At 42.8% G+C, this 27,624-nt stretch overlaps 1 protein-coding gene across 2 annotated transcripts in view; it reads left to right on the forward strand.

Annotated features, from left to right (window-relative positions):
• The window catches only part of erfl1 (Ets2 repressor factor like 1), a 48,165-nt gene that overhangs the window by 14,849 nt on the left and 5,692 nt on the right, over positions 1–27,624 (forward strand). For both annotated transcript variants that reach the window (XM_076890103.1, XM_004550908.3), the window contains exons 3-5: positions 24,510–24,583; positions 25,283–25,517; positions 27,176–27,353. In XM_076890103.1, coding sequence (XP_076746218.1) covers positions 24,523–24,583; positions 25,283–25,517; positions 27,176–27,353 — 474 coding nt within the window. In that variant the 5' untranslated portion in view covers positions 24,510–24,522. The remainder of the gene's footprint in view (positions 1–24,509; positions 24,584–25,282; positions 25,518–27,175; positions 27,354–27,624) is intronic.

A 27,624-nucleotide genomic window follows, 5' to 3' on the forward strand; every position in this document is an offset into this window, starting at 1 on the left:
AACTGAAGGACTTCTCCATATCTTTTCCATCATCTGCAAACACTCCCTCTTTCTCCGCCCCCCAACCCCCTCCTGTCGTCTTTCCCTGCCACACCTGGTAACTACAAACTTGTACACAATAATAACAGCCAGATGTATCCATCTATCTCTCTATCTAGCCTGTCGACAGTTAGTGGAGTGGCTGAGAGACTTGCAGGCGTGAAAGGTCAGTTAATCAATGGCGCACAATTTGACAAATCCCAGTGACTCTTATCATCCTCACGGGTGTTTAGGGCCGAAAGGAGGACCACCGAGATAAATGCTTAATCCTGAGTGCTCAGTGAAAGAGAGAGAGCGAGAAAGAGAAAGGACAAGGACGGGAGCGCTCTGAAGCAGATGGGCATGCAGAGAGGTTGAACGCCAGGGTTGGTAGTGGAGGGCAGTGGACTTTGGAAGAGTTGACAAGTAGAGATAGAAATTGAAGAAAGAAAGAGATTCGGAAGTGACTCAGTGCAACAACTGGAAGGTGAAAAATGTGCCTGCTTTTGGAAATGACAGATTATACTTTTGTCTGTCACAATCAAAGGACATGTGCAACTTTGTGGCTCTCAGATCACAGAACATTGCCTCAGGCTGGACAGGCCGAACACATGCCTTCTGGTCTGACAAAGAAATCCTGGTTCACTCTCGGTTATGGCTCTGCTTCTGTGTGTAAAGTTGAGAAAAACCTGAGGAAAACAAAGGTGTATGAGTGGTTGAATTCTCCTGTGGCATGTTAGCCCGCCTGCAGCAGTGTGCAACCAAGAGGAAAATGAGCTTTTGTCCACAAGGCTGGCCTCTTTTTTCCTTCAGTTTTTTTTAAACTGCAGGGGTTTTGGAAGAGGGAACAATTTCTCTGTCCTTATACCCTTAACAAACATCACCTCAGTAGGACATGTCGTCACTTGTTTTCTATACTGAACTGCTAGGACCTTGTTATTTCCTGTTTTTATATTGGCATACATCACATTTAGTTAAAGAATCCAAATAGCATTACTGTCACCAAAAGTGATGGCTTGAATCTGAGGGCATGAATGGAATTTCCTTGCCGTGTGTGTTTTATCTTTTTTTCACATGGGTGCAAGAGAACTGGAGCTCTTTGAGCAATCACACAGACAGACCCTCATGTCCTTTATCTCCATCTCAATACAAGTTCAATGTAATTCAATTGAGATTAGTTGAACTGGCATGACAGCAGATCCGTAGTATTGCCAAAGCACTTAGGAGGCAATGACAGAACCACATCGATGTGGACTAACACATACACAACGCTGCACGACCAGCCAACCTTGTAGTGAGACTAAGACACACACATGCACACACAAAGTATAGGATCGAGCGAGAGAGTGACAGTCAAGTCAAAGAGGTTTTGGCAAATCTCGGGATGATGAAGTTAAAGGCTGATAGAAACTTGTCTAAAAAATGCGAAAAGAAGGAGAGAGGAATGATAAAGGGACCCGGACGATGAGTAGAGCTCATGTATGACAGAGTTCGTCCAAAAAAGATGAAAGAATGATTGACTCTCGGGGAGCACGATGGAGAGAGAAGAAGAAGGAAGGACAGGAAAAGGGGAAGAGGAGGACGTGACAAAGTGAAAGAGGTGAGCGATGCTGAGGAGAGCGAGAGAAGAGAAGGAGCGAGTGAGGAGAAAGCGCTGAAGGCGAAAAAAAGGAGAGGACAAGAGATAAAGAGAGCAAAGGGGGGGGGGGGGCAAGAAAGGATAAAATGTATAAGAGTGATGTACGAGAAGAGGGGAGAGGAAGAGATTTACTAGAAGAGAGATTAAGTCAAGTTGTCCCCGGTCAGTCATTAATCCGATTTAAGAGCAATTAAGGTGAGACTGATTCCTTCCTAGAGAGAAAGAAATAGATGGAGAGGGTGAAGAGAAGGGGGGAAGAAAAGAGGAGACAGGGAGGGAGACAAGGAAGGAGTGATTGAAAGAGAAAAGTGGGAAAATAGAACAGGTGCCTGAACTCTGGATGTCAGTTAGTGGACAAATTACAAGCAATGTACTGAAAAACTAACAGGAACACTGGCAGAATACTCTAATCTGTTTATTTGACTGTCATGTAAAATTGGACAAATCTAAAACTTGCTAAAAGTCACAGGTTAGGGAGCGAGGTGAAATAAATTTTTCAAAAGGCACTCCAGAAGTTTGGTCGTGGCTTTTCGTGTATTCTCGCATTCGTTGACTAACACACATTCCCTTTTGATCAAACCATGGATTTTCCGTGACATTGGGATCATAGAAGGGTACCTCCACACTCTGTTAACAGAAACTAACATCTAAAGTCTGCGTGTTATAGCTCAGTTATCTGTGAGATTTGTTTTGTGAGAGTGGACAGGAGACGTGAAGTTGAATTTCAGGTGAAAGTGCAGCGGCTGCTTCCCTCCAGTCAACATTAGACAGCGAAGGGCAAAGAGGAGAAAGAGACAGTGTTAGAGAGAAGGAGAGTGAAAGACAAAGTGGATGACTCTCCTCTGAATGAAAATGAAAAGCACGGGAGCAATGAAGAGTTTCCCTCCTCCTCCTCTTCCTCTTCCTCCTACTGCAACAAACCCCTCCAATCCCCACTCGGTGTGCTCTGTTGTTCCAGATATGTATCAGGGGTCTCGGGGTCAGCAGAGGGGTCCCTCCACTTGCTGTAGTGTTTCTATGTCTATTGGGAGATGGTGGTCCTGATAGCTTGGCCGTCTGACACGTACACAACAGTACATAAATCAAAGGCGCACATACACACCCTCACTCCGTTTATCTCCCACTCAAACAGTGCGGTGATAGCAGCCAACTCTGCATAGAGTCAGACAGAGGGAGAGGTTGTGGTCTGTCTTGTTAAGTGGGAAAGTAATAGGTAGCTGTAAAAGGTTTACTTCTGTTGCTGCCATCTCTATTGTTCAGGCTTTTCCAGTGTTTGTGCCTCTTTTGTTTGATGTGCTTCAATAGTATATAGCACACTCAACTACGTACATAATTGCTGTTCCACATAACTGCAGGACAGCAGCATGTTATTATGAAGTCTTTTAAGGCAAAGAATGTAGCAAATTGAAAGTGAGGTTATAGATTTTGTTTGTAACATTTTAGGTATCTGAATGGAAATGGTTTTACATGATTTCATTGACTTACATCAGTCACAAATGCACGTTTTTCAAAAGAACTCGGCCATTACTGGGAAAATGCACTTATACACATCTCTTTATTTCATTTTCTGTTTTGTCCTGGCTTTTCTCCTATTAAGATTCTCTCTATATTTCTGTGGCGCATCTATTGCAGTTTCTGTGGACCAATCTGTAGACCATCGCAAGTCACAGATTGAGAGGCCATTTGGCTGCTGTTGACAGGAGACAGCAGCTATTGACAGGGCCCTGCCGGGGAGGCGTGTCTCAGGCCCCACGTCCAAAGCGTTTGTGGCATTTAATACACTGTAGCAGTGGTCCTCACAGCCCTCACCCTGCGTGCTACTGCCATAGGGATCAATATGCACTGGGTTAGAGAGAAATGGACCATCTGATGCACACTCAGAGAGGGGGATGAGAGGAAAAAAGAGTGTAAGAGATGGAATCAGCGGGGAGGGGTGGGGTAGCAAGGGATTTAAGGGAAGAGAGGCAAAAGACTTGAAAAGGGGGAAATGGTGAGACCTAAAAGTGAAGAAAAGAAGAGAGGAAATGATTAGAGGCATGGTTTAAAAAGACATGGAGGCAGAGTGTTGCCCAGCACAGAGATAGATAGCAAGGGAGAGAAAGTGGTCAGTGGTTGAAAGAGACATTCAGCTGGGAAAGAAAACAGATTGGAGGGAACGGGGATAGACACTGAAAAAGAGGAAGGCTCTAGACACCAGGGAGGATACACACAGGAAAGGAAAAAAGACATAAGGGAAGAGACGAGTGGGAGATAGGAAGGGAGAGGGGGAGTAGAAGGAAGAAAGGAGAGGGGAGAAAAACAGAGGTGGTGGTGGTGGGGGGGGGGGGGTGCTGGGAAGGATGAGGAGGAAAGGAGGGGAGTGGGGGGGGGACTAAAATTTCCATCAGGTTTTCAATTGGGGCGGATCAATAGTGTATTAGAGCTCACCTTGACCCCATCCCTCCCCCCTCTCCCTGGCCCAGCACACAGGCCAAGCTACTCTCCCTCACAGCAGGGGACAGAGAGGGGGAGAGATTGCATTACGGCCCCCCTTTCTTGGACCAAAGTGGCAGAAAATGGCACAATAAAAGCAAGAGCGGACAGAAAGAAAGAGGAAAACTAAGTCGCGGCAGGTAGAAACAGAGAAAGTGGGAGACGAGGAGTAAGAGACCACGGAATGAGCTGGAGGAGAACCCAGCAGGTGCTGCCGTGCTTGTTCGGATGGAGCTTTCTAAGAGAGGAAACTTGTTGGGCAGGGTGGTGTGTGCATGACTTGTGTGCATTTGTATCACTATAACACTCAAAAGGACAGATTGGAACTGAAATGTGTGATCCACATAAAAAACAAGCATGTTTTTTGAACATGTATAGAATTTGGTTAAGTAACTGTGCTAAGTGTTGACGCAGTCACGGGGCTGCTGAACCTTGAAAGACAGAGAGTTTTGTCTATCAGTGTAAAAAAAATGCACTCATATGGACTCGAACAAGTCCGTGCATTAGTATTTTTATTTTATTAATATGCCACTAGTTTAAAAATTGTAATATTCTGCATAGAATACCTTAAATATATAACTATTGGCATTGGTTAGGCTACAAAGCCTACCAATGCTTTTAAGGTGTGGTGTACAAATCGGTGATCTGCTGCACGGTTACACACAAATGCTCAGTTAAATAAGTTGGTAGATGTGCACGAGACTGGTAGGACACCCTCCATCACTGGAGGACAGCGGGACTTGAAGCTGTTGCAGAAGGACAGAGGCAGGGGCCAGAGTGAGGGTGATGATGGGGGGAGAGGTTGAATAAAAAAATTGATCTAGGAATTTAGCATTTAGACACAGTTTGCAAAGTGATATAGAGGGGAGGCAGAGGAGCAGAGGGGACAGTGCGGGGGAGGACACTTAACTTTACAATAGGTCAGCTCTGCTGCTAAGTCTCTTACTAACTGGAATCTTGACATCCTGCCTCATATGCCGCTCTGTGCATATTCCCCAGAAAATAAACACAAAATGCGATTCCGAGATTCTTTCAATGATCCATCTTGAGCGTGTGATTTAGCTGTTTAGACAGGAGCTTGTTTGTAAAAGCACAGACCTACTAGCAGCACCATCCTCATCTCTTCTCCACATTTCCTAATGCTGTTCCTATTGTCACCCATCCACACTCCAGTGCACATACACACGCCAAGATGCCCGGCAAAACAACACGCAAATGCACACGCGCACCCTGTGTCAGGCGTACGCACACACAGTAACACACAAACTCGTCCCACTCACTGAGGGGGAGAAAAGGAAAGAAAAAAGGAGAGAAAAAAGAAATCGATCGCCAGGGATAGCGGTGCGCGTCGGAGGATCGTATCTTGTCAAAATAATATATTACCCTCATCCCCGCCTGATCGATGCGGTGGATTAGGGACGGAGGGCTCCCTCTCTCCCCTCCTCTCTCTCCTTCTCTTCCTCCTCGGTGCTTGGTGCAGTTTAATATTTACCTCCGTGAAAGAACGGCCGCGACGGCTCTCAGCCCTAATTGATTCCGACACATGGGGCTCTGTGCTCAGGCTGCGGATGAGAGAGGGAGGGCCGGCTGGAATGCAGAGGTAGAGAGGCGAAAGAAAGAAAAAGAAAAGAGGAGGGAGAGAAGGAACCTCAGGACAGCAGCATCAAAAAACAAAATAGCAGGAATATGTGAAAAGGAAGGCTAGGAAAAGAAAAGATTTCCATAAGGAAGAAAAAAGAAGCTGTGGGAAGAAATGGAAAACTGAAAAGGGTGAGATAAAGTATGGAGTTTGAAAAAATGGATGGATAAAGGTTAGGGTGGTGGAAGAGAGACGAATGAACTTAAAACCTTGGAGGAAAACCTGGGAGGTCAGAGGAAATACAGTTAGAAAGGTATAAGATGGAGACAGCTGAGCCAGAGGGTGGAGAGGAATGGCAATGTATGTGGCACAAATAGAGGAGAGAGGGATGAATGGAACGGATAGCAGATAGGAAATGAATCAGGAAGAATGAGGGAAACGGGGAGAGTAGGTGGAAATGGGACTGCACGCGAAAGTGGCTTCAGGAGAGCAGGAAGAGAAACGGGAGGGATGAGGGCAGAGGAGAGCAAATGAGAGGAGATTAAGAGAGCGACAGGAAGATGGATAGAAATGGAGGAGTGAAACATGACGGGTGGAATGTAGAGCACCAATAAAAAGGCAAGAACGGGGAGCAAAGAAATAGGGGGATGATGGAAAAAAGAGCCCGGCGCAGAGGTGACAGAATGATATCAGGTGGGATAGACAGAAAACAGGAGTGATAGCGGAGCGAGAGGCGGGAGGGTATAGAGGGACCATATTTTCCGCTGAAGGAACTGGCCTGTCATGCTGTTCCGCCAGCGCAGAGCGGCTCTATAAAATACAGGGAGCAGGCGGGTCGTGTCGGGTGACTTATGTGTATATCTAGGCTTTGTCAATATTTCTTTCTGTCTTCCTTCCTCTGTGCTCTCCCTATTGCTCCCTGACTTTCTTTTTCCAATTGTGCTTCCACTGTCTCCCCATTTCTTACTACGAGTGTGTGTTCGTCCCAGTTAAGTGCTCACTCCATCTCCAGCACTGTTTGTCCACCTTCCTGTTCTTTCTGGGAAGTGAGAGCACATACAAGAGATATAAGCCGTAGAAGTCACCTGCACCTTTTGAGCTTGCAAGCCAAACACGACTGTGGTGCAACAACTTGAGGACTTATTGAGGTTTTATTCTTCAGTCATTCTCCATTATGAGGCGATAGAGGCAGGATGATGAGGCTTGCGGTTAAATTTACATCAACAGAGCACCAACACAAATACTCTCATTGGGGTTCATATTTTAAAGTCTATCTCCAGATTAAGAACATAGAGACACACACGGCTGGTTCCCTCTCTCAAACAGAAGCCGTCTTACCTGTTAAGACGGCTTCTCTTTTGCATAAGTGCGGGGATAAATGAATTCATCGGGTTGTGTACATCTTTCTGTAAATCCACTTTTCTAATTTGTGTTTCTCCAAGTACAGAACCACCGGGTGGTAGGCTGATTTATTCATGTGATCCCACGTTGGGTTACACCTCCTCTTCCTCATTTGGCATGGTTTAGTATCCTGCACACAGGTCTGTGGAGACCTGGATCCATGGGGGGGCCAGGCATCCTGCAGATACACTACCCCAGTGCACAACTAGTGGACACTCACAAATTACCCTGCTCTACATTTCATGTATATTTATTATGAAAATACATTAAAACTTCTCCGAACTGTTTCTGTCTTGCCATGTAAGTGAGAGTACTACAATGTTGCCCTCATTTTTGACTTCACCAAAGTCCTGGTGGGACTTGGCGATGAGAAAAACATTCAGTTCTATTTCTACCTACCTGTGTCGCCACAGAAAAAGTGAGGAGGGGAGGGGGAACATAGAGGACACAGAAGTTGAAATGGAATGAAACAGAACTTATTTATTTTTTAAAAATAAGCCCCAAATTTCCAATCTATCCCCATGACTTCCTCTGCCTCGGTGCTATGGTTTCTTTTTCCTTCCCCTTTCTCTCTCTCTCTCTCTCTCTCTGTCGCTGTGTCTGTTCTTTATTTACACCTCTCTCCTGCTCTCTGCAGTGGCTCAGGGAGCGGTAACAGAAGTGTCACTTGTCATTATTGGTCTAATTCAGTAATCCGTCATCGTGCACTCACTGTATGCAGCGCATTATACGCCAGCACAGCAGGTGTACTACGCACCGAGGTGGAGATTCGATTTGACACGCACACACAGGCGAGAGAGCCAACGGGGGCCGTAGCAGACGGGCACCGAATGTGTGTGTTTGTGTGCGTACATTTTGTTTTCTGTGTGTCGGAGAAAGTGGAAGGGGAACAGATAGAAAGATGGAGAAATTGAATTTTTGTGTGCATGTCTGTGGATATATTGTAGTTTCAATAGAAATACAGCGGTCTAAGATGTCTCTGTAGTGGGACGAGACATCAGCGACGGGACAGAGACAGCAGAACGAGTCAGAGCAGAGACTGTGAGCGGTAGCACGTGTGGGACCAGATGCGAAAGAAGATATTTGCAGTAAAGAAAAATGAACAAAATCCAACAATATATTATTACAGCGTGCTTTCCATTCATTTACAATCTGCAATTATCAAATCAAAGTTTACGTCTTCATCTGAGGGCTGAATATGTTTTATAACCCAGCCTGGAAGCAAAGCTATAACACAATCTACTGTTCAAAACACGGTATTGAGTTTCCATGATTCTGTTGTTCAACACTTTTACTTGGCTATAAAAGTTTTGCTTTATCCTCATAGCATTTTCTAAAGCAGTTCATTAGAAAGTAATATTTTTATTTCTTAAGCGAATATGATGGCTGACCAGCCAAGAAAGTCAATTCAGTCTGATTTATAAATTAGTTGTCTGACTTTTAAGTTTGGTGAAACTTATAGTTTATTATGTTTTTCCCAATTGAACTGCTTGGCTATTTAAACCACATTAATGCCAATTTTTCTCCAGTATTTTCATTTAGCTGCTACACTACACAAATAGGACCACATGCCTCTACCTACCAGTGGAGAAAGAAAAAGAATAGACACAATGACATGCAAGACAAGGAACATCCAGCTTATGTGGTCAGCATCTTGGACTTCACCTGGACTCTCTAGATTTAATTATGAGAGTATATGGACTCATTGTCATTGTACAAAAACATAATGTGTTGTGCTTTTCACCTACCTCATCCTGCTATAGTGGGAAAAAATCCATAAAGCGATATGATTGCTAAGTCTCCCAGATCTCTGTTCAGCTTGCGGCATTGCTAACTTCTGCACTACAGTGTGAAATTATGGATTCTCCTGAGATTATGCTTAGAAGCACCTAGATAGATCTCCAAACCCAATGTTTGTTTTATATAACGGTCAAGTCTAGATTCAAGTTAGACATGGTGAGGTGAACCCTGCTGCAGTCAGGGTTGTGGTCTGTAAGACTGATCCATTATCCATGAAGTCAAACACCGATTTTATCTGCTTTAGTCTCGCCCATATTTATGTTTGTTTTTGCCAGTATAGGCATCACAGATGGCTAATCAATCAGTCAATCAATCAATAATCAATATTGGTACAGATTTTTTTTTAATTTAACCTGTTAGTGCTTTATCAGTTTAAATGATTTTAAGTGTAGTTTTGCGTTTTTAGTGCCGCTTTCCTCAGCTTACACATAGATATCATTTTAGATGCAAGAATGTCAGACACTTTATCAACTTGACTTATGCTTGGTATTGGTAGCTGTTATTCAAGTTCATTTTATTCATTTATTTTTTAGTTTGTTTATTCTGCATGTAGTATATACAGCTGGATGCTTTCATATCAAGGAAATAAACACAAAGGCAAAGTCCGATAAAAACAAAGGAAAGTGGAAGTACCATCCCTGAAAATCCTTTCACTTCATGTATGATATGTAAATATGATATGAATGGATCTTAAAACAGGAGTAGGTAGAAGCTTAACACTGCACTGCACACAAAAATGTGCATACAGTCCAAACTTGGCACACTTCTAAGTCAAAGCTATCTACAACTTGGTGCTCCGGTGGGTCCAATCGAAAGAAAGGCAAAGCCAAGCTTTGTATGCAGCATTGACAGTCCCACCTCCCTTGGGGTTGGAGATGGTGCCCCCTACATTCTGGGTACTAGAGTTTTATTCTATGTGAACAAGTGTAAGGGTGATAGGGTTTAAGATGTGATGGAGCTTCACCTCTTCTCTTTATCAATGGCAATTTGTATGTGAGCACACACCTCTGGAGTCCCAGCGGACACAGTGGATTTCATCAAGTTCTTAACCCCACAAGGCTACAAATCCGGTTACCACTGTAAGTGTTTTAAACTGTTTAAACTATCACAGCACTCCATGCTGAGTCCCAGCCCGTGTGCAAGTCACGCCCAGATCACACCGAAGCATATGAGTGTAACTGCATTTACTCTACTTTTTTCTCTTATTTTATTTTTGCTTTATATAACACCTGCCATTTCCACCAGCACATCAAACCCCGGCTGTAAGCTGACTCCGAGGGGATTCACTTCTATTGTTTTGTGAAACCTTTTTACAGCTGCTTTTATTGATTCATTTTTATCATTCCTTTTTTCATTAAGAACATATGGAAGACATTTTTTATGTGATTTGACTACACCCCAAATTTCTGCTGCTGATTTTACTGTAAGATTGTGAGATCCTCTCGGTGATACTGATGATGCAGAGTAGGGCAATGCAGTTTATACACTGAATACTAATAGCCACGGTTGCTAATTGTTAATTGCAAGATTTTTCTAATTACTACTCATTAGTGTAATTTGCATAACTCTAAATGTATGGTGAACTATGATGAGCCCAGTTCAGAATCAACAGCTCAACCAATGAAAACAATGAAAAAACATCACAGTATGTCTTTATTTGCCATTTCTTAGAAATTATTTTGTCATTGGTCATCAGTAGAATTTCAGACATGTGATTGAGCTAAATCACCAATCCTCTTTTACATCAGGAGCAAACCAAAACACTTTTTCAAACAGACATCGACTGCACAATTTAAAGCTGTCGCTGCATCTGATTGTTTACTAATCGCTAATTTATCCGAGAAAGTATTCAGTTCAAGAAAGTGAGGTGAGAAATTACAATTGAACTAAGAGAGAGAGAGAGAAATAGATTTTTATGTTAAAGATGTTAGACTTTTACTTATTTTTTCTCCAGAGGCCTTCTTCCCCTTCACCCACCCAAAAGACAAGAGTAAAGCCTTTCAGTCACATATAGCCAGAGAATTAGAGATAGGTATATGGGGCTAATCCTTCAATGTGGTATAAACAGTAACAGGTAGTTTCTCATTGTTGTTGGTTTATAAATTATAGCTCTTGAATTTAAATTACAAAAAAAACCTTTTACTATACAATATTATTAGGTTAACATGAACTGTAAACAAAACATGCTTAAAAGTTGAAAGAATGAAATGGCAGGAGCTGTTTGTTTTGGATTTCACAGAGCAGACAAAAAATGTTATGTCAAAACATCTTAATTTTATAATGAACTAGTTATTTTGACTTAAAGGCTACACTGAAAGGTCATTAATATCTGAAGGTTTGCTTATTTGCTTATATCTCCAATGGATCATTTAACCTATTGACAAAGAGCCCTTTGATTTTATCTATTGCCTGCCTGATGGTGATCATCGACTGGGGAGTTATTTTGTATTAAATAATCAGAGGTGATCAATACTGCTCAATAACTGTCTTCCTCCTCCTTCTTATCAGCCCCACAATGTCTCCATGTTGAAAGACCCATAGGCGCACACTGCTGACATGGTTATAAGATGGTCGGAATATATATATATATATATATATATATATATATATATATATATATATATATATATATATGTAATCTGTTGATCGTCTGGCGTTTTACAGTTACTTTGTCTTTGTTTAGGAGCTGAATTGCACAATAGCATCCACCAAATGATGGCCAGCGCACAATGAGCTACTTCTCCTCCTCTGCATCAGTTGATCAAAACCGCCTGGAGTTATGCAGTTAATGGCATCATTATTGTAAAAGAGAGAGAGAGAGAGAAAAGGAGATAGGAGAGCGAGAAAAAAGGGGGTGGGAAGAACAAAGTTGGAAAAGGAGAAGGAGGAGGAGGGAAGGAAGGAAAGTGTTTGAATTATTATCCTGTATATGCTCGAGTGGACACGAGACAGAGAGCAGGGGGCGATTTGGCGAGTTGTTGAAGAAAAGATGAGAGGTGAGGCCTACGGTGGGGAGGAGAGAGCAGGAGGGAGGGCCGGTGATGAATGGAAGGAGAACAGGGATGAGAGACGGAGCAGCATGAAAGAGTATATACGGTGCGCGGTCCCGCTCCGAGGATGATGAAACGTTAATTAAAGTAAACGAGCTACCTGAGCTCCCCGGCTAACCCCCTGTCACACTCTGTCAGGAGACAGAAAGAGGGAGGTGGGGGGCAAGGGGGGAAAGAGGGGGGGCGGGGGGGGGGGGGGGGGGCGGTGGAAATTTGACTGGAGAGGAGAGAAGTTGGATAATCCAGCTGTGGCTTTAGTTCAAGGTTGATTGCTGTCACAGTTTCTAGCACAGATATCATGTATGTGCACACCAGCGAATGTGAATAAATATGACTTCAATATGATCATTTAATCATTTACGTTTTTTTTTTTGTGCATTATTATTAAAGTATTTCCCATTAATTCCTCGCAGGCTCCATCCAAGATTTCGTGTGAGACCCGCCGAGCTCTCCGCAATGACATCTCACATGCGGGAACAGAACATTTTGAATGAATCGATCAGCCGTGCGAATGTGCCTGAAATGTTGCTGCGTGGATCAGTAATTACAAACTACTTTTTGGGCAAAAGTGTGCCCTAATTTTCAAAAGAAAGCCCCACCCATCCTCTCCCCCTCGAATATGTTTCAGCCTGTTCTCCTCTGTGTATGTAATCCTTATTTCCCGTTCAATCCACGCAAGGTTTCATCCGCCAAGATCACCTTTGTTTCTTTTTAATGCTCATATTCATTCAATTAATCTGGGCTCTAATTCGTTTATATATTTATTTACTCGGTCTCGCCATCACTCTCTTCTTTTTTTCATCTCTCTCCAACGATTATCCTGGCGTCTAATTAGAAATCGATGCCGCTTGGCCGCCGGGTATTTGCAATGTGTTTGTGGACGTTGAGAACAATTCCCCGGACAGAAAAGACTGAGAGAAGAAAGAGAGAGGAAGAGGAAACGCTACACTACACCGCACTGCACTATATGCACACACACACACGCGAGCGCGCAGATTCTGACAACCGACTTAACTGCTTGCAGCGATTCTTCTTTCTAAAAAAGCAGTAGGCTAAGTTTAAAAAAACAGAAAAGAAAGAATGCAAGGAAAGGAAAAATGAAAAGAAAATGATTTTTTTAACGACTGACGCGAGGGATTTGTGCAGAATTGTTGAGGACTGTTTCCCCGTCTTTTAGGAAAACAAACAAACCTCGAAGTGGAAAAGCACTTTAAATGTGATGGCCTGCATCTAACCCTAGCCAAAAGTCGAAGGAGCCAATTCATCACAAGGTTATAACAATCCAGTGCGCCGAGCCTCTATTGCAATGGTATTCTTATTTTAGCATCGGGCTTCTATTTTTGAGCGTTTGGGGCCTGCGTATGTAATTAATGCATTAGTCCGAAATGCAAACTTCAATGAAAAAAAGTGTAAGAGCCTCTACGTGCGTTTAATAGCAGCCAAACTTTGTTGAAATTAGCCTTCAGTAATTGAGCAATCGTTCATTTGCCTTTCTCCCTTTAAGGCGAATATTTCGGGCAGTTGGAAACTCAAAGTCTAAATTACTACAAACTTTGTGTGAACTATGGCACCCGTTCTCTTTTCCCTTTTTTGTGCCATAACCGGTGTCTTCTCTGATGCTCATTCCGAGCCGGCGTCGCCTCCTCTCTGTCGCGTCCCGCGGAGAGGAGTCGGTATGGAGACGACGGGTTAGCGCCATTACCGGGGCCAATCGAACCAAACCGGATTAGCAGCTGCCAGATGAAAAACGAAATCGTTCCAACCAAGTGAAAAAAAAATGTAGGGAACCAGAGCCTCGCACTTTTATTAGTTCAGCTTTACACCACAGTGTGTTTACCATCTGTGCGCAACCTTTTATTGGCTCTCCCCATAATCTGTTTTTCAGACGCCGTTTCTCTCTGTTTACTGTGTTCATCATCCCAAACGAGATGCATCACTTTCTCTCCCCCCTTTCCCTCCCCTCCCCGTGTGTGTGTGTTTCTCCAATAACTCCGTGGGTTCACCAGTCAGGAAGTGTCATATCGGGAAATGCAGTGTTGGAGTGTCACCCCCCTCTGCATGATAAGGAAAACTGAATAACTTGCTTCTTCTCCTTGTTGCTTCACATTTCATCAACCCCTGTGATGCTTTACTTGTGCCAAAACCATCAGCCTGGGCTCCCTGGTGTCTGTGTGTGTGTGTTGTGTGGTTCCACATGTGTGCATGTGTATGCATGTGAGTGTCTGTGTGTCTTTGTTGCTCTGTGCAGTAAGTCATATTTGAGGCTTCATCCTTGCATTTTCTGTCAGTCTATCTTTCCATCTTGCACGCTCATTAAACGTCCCTCCCTCACACAGACACACACACACCATCTCTCTCTCTCTCTCTCTCTCTCTCTCTCTCTCTCTCTCTCTCACTCACATACACACACACACACACACACACACACACACACACACACACACACACACACACACACACACACATTCCCTCTCTCACTCTCTCTCTGAGTCTCTCCCTCTCCTTCTTCTTCCTCCGCGCCTCACGCTCCCCTTGCCCGTGGCTATATGATCGTGAAAAATGTGTTTACAAAACTCGCTCTCTTGCAGATCAAACCGTACGGACGAATCAAAGACTTTGGAGAGAGAGGCAGAAAAGAAGCGAGGGAAGATAGAGAAAGAGAGATAGAAGGGGTATGAGCAGAGGGTGTGTAGAGGCCTTATAATTTTAAAATTCTCTGTGTGTTATTCTCTCTCTCTCCCTCTCACTTTTTTTCCTCCTCATGTAGTTGTGTGTGCGTCTGCATCTCCTTTGGTAATACAATATCTTTAAGGCCCCCAAAACAACTATCTGTGTCTCACAGTTAAACATGAGATAATGCAATATTGATGTCTCCTTGTCTTTGCTATAACGCAATACTAGACCCATTCAGGCTGGACACGCTAACATAGGCCGATAGTGCCCTTGCACTTAAAAGAATTACTCTGCTCCTGTAATAAATTTTAGAGGGATGCTACACAAATATGAAGTCCCACAAGGAATATAGAAGCCTGTGAGAACATAGAAGTAAAAAAAAAAAAAAAACACTCCCAATGAAGCATCAGGTCACCTTTCATATTATGTATTCAGTACAAGGCACATAGTAATATTGGGCTGTATTAGCTTTCAGCTGGTTCTTTGTGCATTTGGGTTTCAAGGGAGTGATTTGAGACATGTTTACTGGTCCAAGTTTTGAGCGACTTTGTGTTAGCTGAGGCCTCTGGAAGTCCTCAGAGTTATGAAGGCTATTTGCGCTTCATTTTGTGCATCACTTGTTCACGTAATTAAAATTTCAGACTTTTTAGTTCATTAACAAACAAGGACATTATTCTGAAGTCCAACGCTGGGTGCTTGTCACTGCTGTCTTACTAAAAGTTGTTGAACTGTTTAAAGACCAGGAACACTATTCAATCAGTGCTGGTGGTATACAATTTGGGTGCATTATTTTACTAAGATTTTATTAAGTAGCCGAACCAAATAGAACCAAAACTGCGTCATTTTAGAATCCATAAACGCACAAAATCTGACATGGTGTTGTACATAACAAATGACATCAAGTGCAATAAAACGTGTGATAACCTTTTTAAAACTGGTTTATACTCTTGTGGTTGGAAATATGTTTCTCAAGTGCCCATATGATACATTACTTCTATGACAAGACTTCTTTTTTTATCACAATGTCAAATTGCCTGATGAGGGTGCAAAGGCAGGAAAGGTGTGAGGAGTTATTTTTAAATAGAAATATCAGAATTGCTGCTCTTAATGTTTATGACAGGTTTGATAATTATGAGAAAAGAGCATCTAAAATCCACAGACAAGGACAGGAAGAAGACACAAAAAGATGAAGGAAGGGGAGGAAAGGGATTGTGAGGGGATGATGGTGAATGTGGTGAAGGAGGAGAGGGGAATGAGGGGGGTGGGGGGCAGACAGACAGGCAGGGGGAGCGATTATAGCAGGGTTTATGTATGAGCTATTGATTGAGTCGGTGGTGACTTCTTGAGTGGTTAATTCGGGAAGTGAGAGCGATAGAGAGAGTAACTCACTGACCAGAGAGGGGAGGGAGAGTGAATGGGGGGGATAAAGAGAGAGATAGAGTAGGAGAGCGTGAGGAGGAGGAGGAGAGATACAGAGGAAGAAAAAAGTGGACTTCCCCAAGTTAAAAGTGTGGAACATAAGATTCTATTTGGCAAGGAATTAATTTGTGGTTCATGATTACTAACAGGAGCAATTTATGAAAGAATGAAGCAGGGTTGTTTTGTTTTTTTGTCTTTTGACCCTTCTCAAAACTGCTGAACTTTTCTCCAAGTGTTTCACACAAACACTTGGAAAAAAATTCAGCCAATATTTAAAGGATTTCTATTACAGAAAAAAAGTCTTAAGATTTGTTTATTATGTGGATTATGCGTATATGCTCCTTCTGTTTGGCACAAAACAGCAACTAAAAGGGAAAATAAATGAAATCCACATTTACCTGTGTAGGGTTTTAGAGAGGGCACGGTACCTCGGAGCAGGAAGGGTTCAAATCCAGTCTGAGGCTTTTTGTGTGATGTGTGCATGTTCTCCCCATGAATGTGTGGGTTCTATCCAAGTACTCCGACTTCCTCCAAAAGTCCAACAACATGGACTGGTTTAGGTGAACTTCTGATTCCAAAGGGGCCGTAGGTGTGAATGTGAGCATGAATGGTTGTCTTTCTCTACGTGTTAGCCCTGCAACCCATCCCGGGTGTTCCTTGTCTCTTGCCCTATGACAGCTGGGATGGGCTCCAGCCCCCTTTCAGCAACCCTGAATTAGATAAGGGGAAGGAGATGGATGGCTGGATGGATTTTAGAGTAACATATAACCAGGCTTTGAGCTGGAGTCTCTACCTCAAATCTAAATTCTCAATCATACTGGTTCCAAAGCAGTTATCACTAATTTAGAGGGGAAGTGTCATTAAGCATGAAGGTGATTAAACACCATTATGAGCTGCTAAAGGGTCTCTATGACCCCAAACACACAGAAAACAGTGCAGTCACATTCAAACACTGTGTAAGTTATAATGATCACACAGCTTCTGATCTGCCTTAGTATTGCTTCAGTCCCAACACGGTTTTCTTTGGGAAATTAACTGAAGATCTGAGCAACCTGCGTTCATGTCCTGAACATACTCAACTCAATTAAAGCCTTCCGCTCTCCATCACACATAAACACTGAGCGAGATCAGACAGTTTCTTCTCTGGACTTAAGCCTATAGGACACTCGTGCGATCGCTGGAAACCACAGAAGGATCTGTTGGTCTCACTGCATCACCTTGTCTGAGGAAAAAATAGTCAAGAGCAACAACTCTGAGTGGGAAACAGGGTGGTGTGTGCGTTTGTTGGACGTGTTTGTAGTGTAGTGAGCGTGAAGGTTCTCAGTAATAGCCTATAGACAGATTGGTTATTATTCCAAATGTGTCCGATGCATATTCGCCCGCAGTTTGATTTGCAATGCATCTCTCAGTTTGTTCGCTGGTAGGATATCCTGGATAGGATATCAAATTCCGAAAAGCTGCGCGCGCGAGTGACGCTACGTGGGTTTTGCGTGCATCGGTGTGTGTGTGTGTGCGTGCGTGCGCATGTGTGTGTGAAGGTCAGCTCGCCGGCGCAGTTTCTTTTCCTATTTCTCTTCCCTCTCGCGCAGGTTTTGATCTCTCAGCCGCGAGATCAAAGGCGCTCTCTGGCTATTAGTCAGCGCGAGCCATTGATCCCTCATCGATCCACGCGAGACACAGCCGCCCCGTGAACACTGCGCGAGGCTCCCAAAAGCTCCTCCCGCGCGTCAGGAGAGAGAGGGAGAGAGAAAGCAGAGGAGGGAGATGGAGCGGTGTCTGTGTGTGCGCGCGCGCGCGTGTGTATTTTTCTACTGGCGCGGGCAGAGCCAAACTCGAGCTTTTTCTTTGCCGCGGGACATGAAACAATGAGGCTCGAGCCGGTTTTAATAAAGCGCGCTTTCCCTCCTTTCAACTCTGGCGCGAGGCGGACGAGCCGGCAGCGGAGAGCGATCGATAATTAATGACGATGAATAATTTAACCCTATCGATTGATACTTTTTTCTTCATCCTTTTTCCCCTTCTTTTCCTTATTTTCTTAAGGCCAGCGTTCTATATCATACTAATGCCGTTTTCACGCGCTCAACATCCTCATCTTCACTCACCTCTTCTTAAACTTGTTGGAGTTCACCACGGATCGTGAAAGTCTGGAGAAAAAAAATCAGGTTTCCTTATTTATCAAAGTACTCTATTTATGACCCGAGCTGGAGTCTAAACTTCTCTCCGTGAATTGAGCTGGCCTTTTCTTCTTCTTCTTTTTAAAACCGCAAGGTGTTGTGTTTGTCATAAAAGCCAAATATGCACATCATACCCCATTACAATTAGCCCAAGAAACGAGCCATGATATTCGACCTTTTAACATATTTTTTCTGCTAACACTTCATTTATTACAGTCAATCCCTCTCACACACTCCTGGTGTTACTCTGTGACTTAAAGTAGTGTTATAATGTAGTAAAATCTCCAAAGCTCAACTCATGAAAGAACACATAAAGCTCTTACTCATTTTAAAGCACTCATATTTTCAGCAGGGGTATCTGTGCTCAGCGTTGACTTTAAGCTATGTATTCATAGATTTAGGAACTTGATGCAAATTCTAAACCCAGCCTTATCCCTTAAGCCGTGAACCAAACAGTTCAGTGTGAAATTATGTTTCTTAAGTTTTCAGATATGGACTTTAATATTTCTCTGCCCTATTACTCCCTGCCTCTGTTGTCACATCTTGTACCGCTGCTCTACTGTATCTTTCAAAGTACATTTCACTGGATGATATTCTGGCCGGGCAGTCCTGTCAGATGATAGCCTGTCTCAGTGTGAAGGACTCAGTATTAGCTTTGCCCCTGCAGTGTGGAGTAATGGGTGCTCTGTGGGAGAACAACTAGATTCAGCCAGTACTCCTGTAACGATATGTCTTGGTTAAATACACTGATGCTGCTGCACCGCTGCCTGCTCCTATTATAGTGACTGCACTGATTTCTCACTCTTTCACATTGCAGTGTGATGGGTGTGTAAGGTACAAAGGAGGGATTGTGGGGAAATCTAGCGGCTATAAGTTGCAACATGATCAGTATTGCTGTGATTATCTGCGCAGTTTCAGTGATTAAAATGTAATCTTTTTTCATTTTTTATGGATTTTCACAGATTCAAAGCTTAAATGGTAAAAGTGAAAACCTTAATGTACAACATGAAATGCAGAACAAAAAAAATAAATATCAATAATTTAAAAAAAACAACCAGTGATGGTTTTAATGTTTTATGATTCATCGAGTGTGTAATATCCTGCGAACAGGTCAAATTGTCTGAAAAACCTAGTAATTGAGACCAAATTTTTAACTTGTGAAGTTTTGAGAGTCTTTGGGATGCTGAGGTTGACTCTTTTTTTCGTTATGTAAAGGGGAAGTTAATTTTGTTGATGGCAAGGTTTCAGTCATTGTTTGTCTTAGTTTGAAAAAGCACGTAGAACTTTTTGTTTGTCACATACAAAATCCAAAGAACCTTTTTAATTGGATGCTCAAACAAGATGTAGATGAGATGCATATTTGGGCTTCAAAACAAAATTTGTAGCTTGATATTTTAAGATGTAACTAAATATTATTTTTAAAAATCATATAAAGAATGTTTTTTTGGTAATTAAGATGGAACTTAAGCTAAATAAGAAGGTTTATAGCCCAGTGTATGGATAGAATTTAATTCTGTGTTGACTTTTCTCTTCAACATTTGGATAGATAGGTTCTTTTCCCTCTTCCTGACCAACCCCCTTTCCTCCTCTCCTCCTCCTTCTTCTCTCTTCTGTCTCTCTCCTCATTTCTCCTCTCTCCTTCTTTCCATCTCCTCTAACAAACCCATAGCAGAGTCCCTCTGTTCTTCCACCCTGAGGCTGACCAGTGTGTCAGAGCTAACCAGGGAGAGGAACAGAGAGAGAAAGACAGAGATAGCAGGAGAGAGGCAAGCAGAGTGAAAGGAAGAGAGAGAGAGAGTTTTCAGTCGGGCCTTTTTCAGGGGCAACCAAAAAAAGGAAGATGAGACAGATGTACAGAGTCCTTTTCATCTAGTGGAAAAAGAAAGCGGGAGAGGCCAGACTTTTCATGCCTCTCACATTTTTCTATCTTTTTATATCGTGACCCATCACTCTTTCCTTCTTTAGACAGCACTGGAGACATAATGTTGCCTGAATGTCAGGCTGCCCTCCTTCCTCGCTCTACCCCAGTCACTCTGCAGAATTTCAAAACGTAGTTTGTACTACAGTATATCCCTCACACTGGTTTCTTTTCACTCCCGTCAGTGTCCTACTAACCTTGGCGTCACAAGTATGCCAGTTCTGCCTTTACTTTAGCAACATTGTTACAGAGTTGATGTTTGGGAGATACATGCAAAAGTTACAAATACAAATCTGTGACCTTTGTGGCGAGACTGACCTCTTAAAACTCAGTGGGACTGGTCCAATCCTGACTCTTGGATATGCTTTTTCAGTCCTTTTCTTACTCTTAGTCCCCACTTGGGCAAGAAAGTCGAGAGGTCACAGGAAGTTCATCAGTTGAGAAAATACAAGTTTCAGTTTACTGCTGAAAGAAGGATGGTTCACGCACACGTTTACCTGAACATGATGCAAACATACCAATTTGGTCATTGCAACACTGTAGTAATTTTCATCTTTCTTTCTTTGGACTTTGTCCCTCGTCAGTTACAATAGATGGAAACGATTGCTCTCGTTGATGTAGGAGTTTGTCTTTAGAAGACCCATCTGCTTGTCCTATTGTCCTTTTTTTCCAAAGCAGTTTTCCAATGATCAAAACAGGTTTGGCATTACATGACTGAAAGGTTATTTATAGGAAGCGACTGAACTTTATTTGCACTGTGTGAAATTCAAGAAGAAGAGAAATAAACTGAGTGAAAAATGCATTTTATCTCCTCTCCAATCATTATTAAATCTGCAGTGAGCAGTATAACAGTATAGTACCTTGCACTGTGGGTTTGCTAGCAGACAGCTTAATTTCTTATACTGTATGAATTTTGAGGGACTTTGTCCATAATTTTCACTCTCTAAGGCTTTGAAAATGGCTAAAAGTAAGTACAGAGAGCAAATGTGGAGGGATTTCTGAGATTTACATGTTGAGCAGTGACAACAGCAGAAACCTTTAACCTTTCAGCCATGACACAGGAAGTTTGTGTATCCCTGCAATGTTGTTGTGTCCTAAAGTCACAAAAAACAAAGTGCACTCTTTCAAGCGTTAAACTATAGAAAAGCCTCTGAATCATCAACACACCAGAGATTTTCCAGCAGTAATGATCCATTTGCTAGATCTAGTGCAGGCCTACACTTCAGATTATGTGTAGGAACACAGCTGAGGTGTTTTTGTGAAGATGTGATTGTGTGAAGTAACTTAGTGAATCTATTGAGTGTGCTTACTATTGTCACCGGTAGCCGTGTGATCCATCATCCACGCTGGGTTTCACAGGTGACCTTTTGTGGGAGAGGGGTCCTTTGTTTGGACTCTGTGTCTCTTTGTCCAAATAAAGCAGTGTTTTTTCTGCCCACATCTCTCTATCAGTAAACCAGAATCTTTAGTAAACAAAGTGCATTCTCTTTTTCAGCTCGGTGAGATCTGTGTTAGTGTGCCGATATTGATTCAGTCAATATCTATGGGCTCCATGTCTTACTTTGTGTGCTGCGTCGTACAGTGTGTGTGCGACGGCTACCTGAATGCCTGCGTATTTGTGCCATATCTGCTTGAGACTGTGTTTACTGTGCATGCACAATCCCTTACAATCTGTGAGTGTCTGTATCTGACAGTCTGTGCATGCATGTGTGTGTTCGAGTGTGTGCGTATGAGGAGCAGTATTCCCTGGGCTGCTAGTTATAATGTTTCTGGGGGTGATGGGGGGAACTTGAAAGCCCTGTGCTGCCCAAATCAAAACTAACAAGGAAATGATGGGGGCTCCTTTATCTCCTCTCTGGCCTGGGGGGCCGAGGGGGGGGGCGAGAACGGGAGACTGGGCAGGGAGGGAAAGAAGAAGAGGTGGGAGGGAGGGAGAGAGAGAGAAAGGGAGAGAGTGAGGGGAGGAGGAGGAGGAGGAGGAGAAGGGGGGGGGGGGGGTAGCCTGGCTTCCTCTTTGATTTGTAAAAAATGCATTACCTCCGAAATCAAACGGAAAATTACTGCGCCGAAGCAAAACACACAGAGCAGAAGAGAGGGAGAAGGGTGGAGTGGAAGGGAGGGCGGGGGAGAAGACAGTGGATAGGTGTGTGAATAGAAAGGAGGTGGGAAAGAGGAAAGGAGGAGTCACCTGTATAGATATGCTGTTGGATATGAAAAGGGAAGGAAGAGTATAGATTTGAGGTAATGCGTAGGTGGTATGAGAGGAAGTTGGAAAGACTGTGAAAGACAGGAGCTCACATATATGTTTTCCGCAGAGGAGATGAGCTTATACATGCCGTGGACCATGAGAATACGGCAAATGAAAGAGATGATGCAGTATTGATGACCTGTAGCCCACGGGGAAGAGGAAAGTTATGGATTGCTACCTCCAACACAACGTATATCTCATTTTGTAAAGACCAATCTTCGCAACGGCCTTCCTGTCAGATGAGGTCAACATTTTCATGGAAAGATGACAGTTTTAAATGTTTTCAAAAATCTCCAAACATGTGAACAGCGGGGTGTATTTTGATATCCTACTGGTAAACGGTCTAATCAAAATATTTGATCCTTTTCTAAAAATGAGTCGCACGGGATGAGTGCAGACAGAGTCTCCAGATAGTTTAATGACCAAAAAAAAGAGAGAAAAGGAACAATAAGAGTAAAAATAATAATGATTATTATAATAAATAGAATTAATGTCAGCTCTGCACTCATAGACAGAGAGAGCAGACTGAAAACAAGGAAGATGAAGAGCGGGAGGGGAGGGGAGAGAGGAGACAGTGAGCGGGGCCACAATCCAAAGGCTTGAAGCGGGGTGAGAGCGAACGTGAGACAGAAAGAGTCAGAGAGTGAGAGAGTGAGAAATGCCTGGAGTTAGCAATAATAATTTATACAAACACACCTTAATAATTCACGTTTCATTTCAATGCTGGAGGGAAAATCCAAAATTCACAGAGCATAATTAAATAGAGGCAGAGAGTGAAGGGAGAGATAGAGAGGCCAGCATTAAAGATACCAGTGTAGCAGCAGGCTATCTCTTCCATCTGAGCTTTGTAAAACAACCCTGATGAAACTGTGATATCCAAACTAGATTCCATCTCAGAGTTCCCCTCTTCATCACAGAAACACCAAGATCTCCTCATCTTCTCGCATCAGCAGATGTCTATATGAATATATTTAGGAGGCCTTATGATCATAAGCTCTTGTATTATAAAAAGGCCTACCCTACCTCACTGACACGTGCACGTATCATTCAACATTCAATGCAGAGCATGAAGCGATGTGATGGGGTGAAAAAATAAAAGTTTGGGGGTTTTTTTGTAAATCTTCAGATTTCAAAATGCACAGAAGTAAAAACAAAATCAGGTTTTTAAATAGTTTGGACAGTTTATTTTCTTGTGATGTTAAACATGGACGTGTTCACTGGACTCACTGCATCATTTCTGACTTTTATTCCAACAATTTTGTGTGTTTTAAAAAAAACGTGTAGTTTTATATAACCATATACTATAATTATAGGGGGTATAATTTAATATTACAAGTACAGATGTGAAGTGTTTTCTCGCTTTTGCTTGTTCACACTCAGCTATGCAGTGACTACTAAACAGTACATCCGACAATTAAAATAGCTCTAACTCAATCAACTAATAAAACGACACTCTTGTATGTTCAAATCTTTATGCAATTTGGCACTATTTGTAGTACTTACCTGACTTACCTAGGATACCTAAGGTGATATGAAAGACATTTTACCAAAAACTATAGCCCTTTAAATCCTTTTGAAACTTTCCTCATCTGGCAGACAATTAAACCTAACCTCTAATAGCCCTGAACATAACTTTGTACATGAGATTTTTTTGATACTTTTAAAACTTCACTAAGAAATAACCAAGTCCTATTATATATTTAAAAACCCAAGTTTTAATGTATAATGTGGCTCAGTTTTCAAGTTGGTTTTCAAAAGTCTATTTAATTCCTCCTGTTCATAAATGCACTATAGGGATGTCCACCACGTTGCATCAGACACAGCCTCAGGTGGCCACATCCATCAAACACCTGATCTCTACCAAAGACATATGAAACATAACCTTGCTATATTTCACATCGATTTAAAGTATCATTTTGAACTCATGTTGCGCCTTTAGACCCTTATGCAATACCTTCAGTTTCAACAAAATGTACTCTCTTCTACTCTGACTTGGTGTAATAAATGCAATAAACATGCTGGGTAGTTGAAACTGGCTTAAGCAAATACATCTCTGCAAAATTCTCTGTTTTTCATTTGTAAAAGTTAATGCCTTCTCTCTCTTTTGTTTTGTTCCAGGTTTTGTGGAGGCATGGACTGTAACTGCGTCAGTGATCTGCTGCTCCCCCCGGTGCCCGCCCTCTGGACGCCAGGTCGGTACTCTCATCAAAGTTAGTGACATGAAGGCAGGAGACTATTACATCCTTGCTTTTCTGCATCAAATCTCCTTAAAGTTCTTATTTGTAACATTTAAAATCTTTCAACTTATCTTTAAATCTAGTCCTAAGCCACATGTGTAAATCGGGTGAACCCAGACAGCCAAAACAAGCAAATACTTAAGAAGCAGCTACTTCATTATTAAAATTGCATGTTGAAATTCATCCCCAATATTCATCTATTTAAAAAGATTAACCATACACATTCATGTTTGCCAAACAAGTTCAGACTCTGGTAGTAATTGGTTCAATGTGTAATGTATTTACAAGGCTAGTTAGTGCCAGATTCACTTTGGCCTGAGTCAAAAAGCTACTTAACTTCATCTCTGATGGTCATAGAGTTGGCTTTTAAAATTCAGACCTGAGCAGCATCAGTCAGATCTCTCCCAGTGAGCTGTCATCATCCCACTGACCAATCTGTTGAGGCTAGAGGGCATTAGCTCAGACTAACATTGCTCAAGGCACGTGCTGTGATATTAAACACATCATCCCTCACCTCCATCACTCATCAGTCATTCAGACAGTGAACTCCCCCCCCCCCCCCCCCCCCCAGACACACATGCACACACTCCCTGTGAGCAACTGGACAAACAGGCATGAACCTCACCCTGCTTCTTCCTCCTCCCCTTTGCCCAGGGATCGCCTTCCCAGAGTGGGCCTACAAGCCCGAGTCGAGCCCCGGCTCCAGACAGATCCAGCTGTGGCACTTCATCCTAGAGCTCCTGCAGAAGGAAGAGTACCAAGGGGTGATAGCCTGGCAGGGAGACTACGGGGAGTTTGTCATCAAGGACCCAGACGAGGTGGCCCGACTGTGGGGGATAAGGAAATGCAAACCTCACATGAACTATGACAAACTGAGCAGGGCTCTGAGGTATGTGTTCATACGAGATGTGTTGAATGTCAGGCAACCGCACTGTTTGCATCAGATAAATCAGGCTACAACCCTGCGGTTTCCATAAATTGTTTACTCTTGTTGGATTTAATCCCCACTTAACATCTCTCTTTTCCATGTTGGCAAAAATGGAAAGATAAAGGTGGGATTTTTCCTGGGGAACGTCAATACCCTCAATTTCTCCTTATCTCTGGACATCCTAATGGAAAGTTCACCATTGAGCTGCCAAATAAAAAATTCAATAGGGATTTCAAAATTAAGCCCCAGTGTGAAATTGGACTTTTTCAGAACAGCAAAACTACTCGACACTGAACTTGCTGAAGGTGATTAAAACAATGCCACACTCCATACCTTCAGCAGTTTACACCCCCAGCCAGTCACACACAATCTTCTTATGCAAATACCCACTACCCAACTTGTTCCCCTACCCCACCCCCTCCCTCTGCTTTCCTTCGGCCTCTCGTTAATGGGGACTGTCGTCAGAGTTTAATTGTTATAAATTGGCTGGGGCCACAATTAGCCTTCTTAATTAGCCTTACTTAATTGCTCAATTAAGGGCCATGGCACAATTGCCACGCAAAGCAAAACATGTACACATCATTGCACTGGGCTCAGCCAGTGTGGATACATGCAGATATGTACACGCTGCTGTGTTTGTTGATATAGTGTGCCTGCATAATGAGCTCACCACTATTTAATGCTGAGGTTGTCTCATGAATTCTGTGTTTAGCACGCTCACTGTGGCTGCACTCACACAAAGGAGTCCAAAAAGTCCACAAGGAAACCAGATTTAAACTTGTATTTCACAATAAGACATCTGCAGGTTTTTTAATTTGTCGCATCCCACTTCGCCCCCACCCCCTACGCTCCTCCACCTGAGCACTCAGCTTTTACCTGGGCCAGATGGCTCCATGTTTTTCCTTTGCTGCCGATCAACGTGGCATCCTGGCAGATTGTACATTGTGACACCTCTGTGGGTGGCAAAGGAAACTGGTACGATGACGACCTGACATGCCCAGCGGGAGACACTGGGGGTCGTTACCATGGAGACCTCTCTTGCTGTCCCACCTCTTTGTGAATGTGCTTTGCTATTGGAAACGGTGATGTCTTTTGGTGTCATGTCAAATGGTGTCATTCCGACAAATTTCTAATTTTCTGGAAACAAAAAAGTCTCGAGCTCATCTGATAGTGTAACGTGATGCTCACATTATTTCTTCAATTGATAAATAGTCCTGTGCATAATGAAAGGAACATTTACTTCTTGTGTAGTATTTCTGTGTGAGAGGTTCAAACGAATTTAGATTTTGGGGGGTTTTGAGGCGGGGGGGGGGGGGGGGGGGGGGGGGGTTGATAATTGCTGAATATAAAATTCACTTTACAAAACCATATTGTATTGAATAGAGGCAGCCAGACATGAATTGATTTGAGAAAGGAGGAGATGAATAAAAACACTGGGAAATCAGCACAGCTCTTGCCTCACAGCACTGAAGTTGTTTATACTTTACTTATAGTGATGAAACACAAAACCTTGATGTGTATTATATTAATCCTTCCCACCTCTTTTCCTTTTCCTCTTCCTTTTTCGTTTATCACTTCACTCCATCCCTCCATCAATATTCTCTCCCGCTCCTTTGCAGGTATTACTACAACAAGCGTATTTTGCACAAAACCAAAGGGAAGCGTTTCACCTACAAGTTTAACTTCAGTAAGGTTGTGCTGGTGAACTACCCCATCCTGGACATGGCCAGCTCGCCCTTCTTCCTTGCCCAGAACCATTTCAACGGGGGCTCCACCACACCAGACTGCAGCCCAGAGGTACACAGGGTAGGATGGAGGGTTTGTGAGAGGGGGTGGATGGGTAAAAGGATATATGCTGTATGCAAGTAGTAGATTTAGTAGCATATAAATAGAAAATTGTGTGAATAATGTGAGAAATCATACCTATGTATGTTCAAATTGTGTCTCTATAGCAGGTAATAAAAAGAACTAACATTTTAAAACAGAGGGAATTTAAAAAAGCCAAACTTTAAACAAAGAAAAAGGATGAAATATAGCAGGACACCGCACTCTGCTTCCTTAAATTTTT

Source organism: Maylandia zebra, linkage group LG11, assembly GCF_041146795.1.
Source record: "Maylandia zebra isolate NMK-2024a linkage group LG11, Mzebra_GT3a, whole genome shotgun sequence".
NCBI lineage: Eukaryota > Metazoa > Chordata > Actinopteri > Cichliformes > Cichlidae > Maylandia > Maylandia zebra.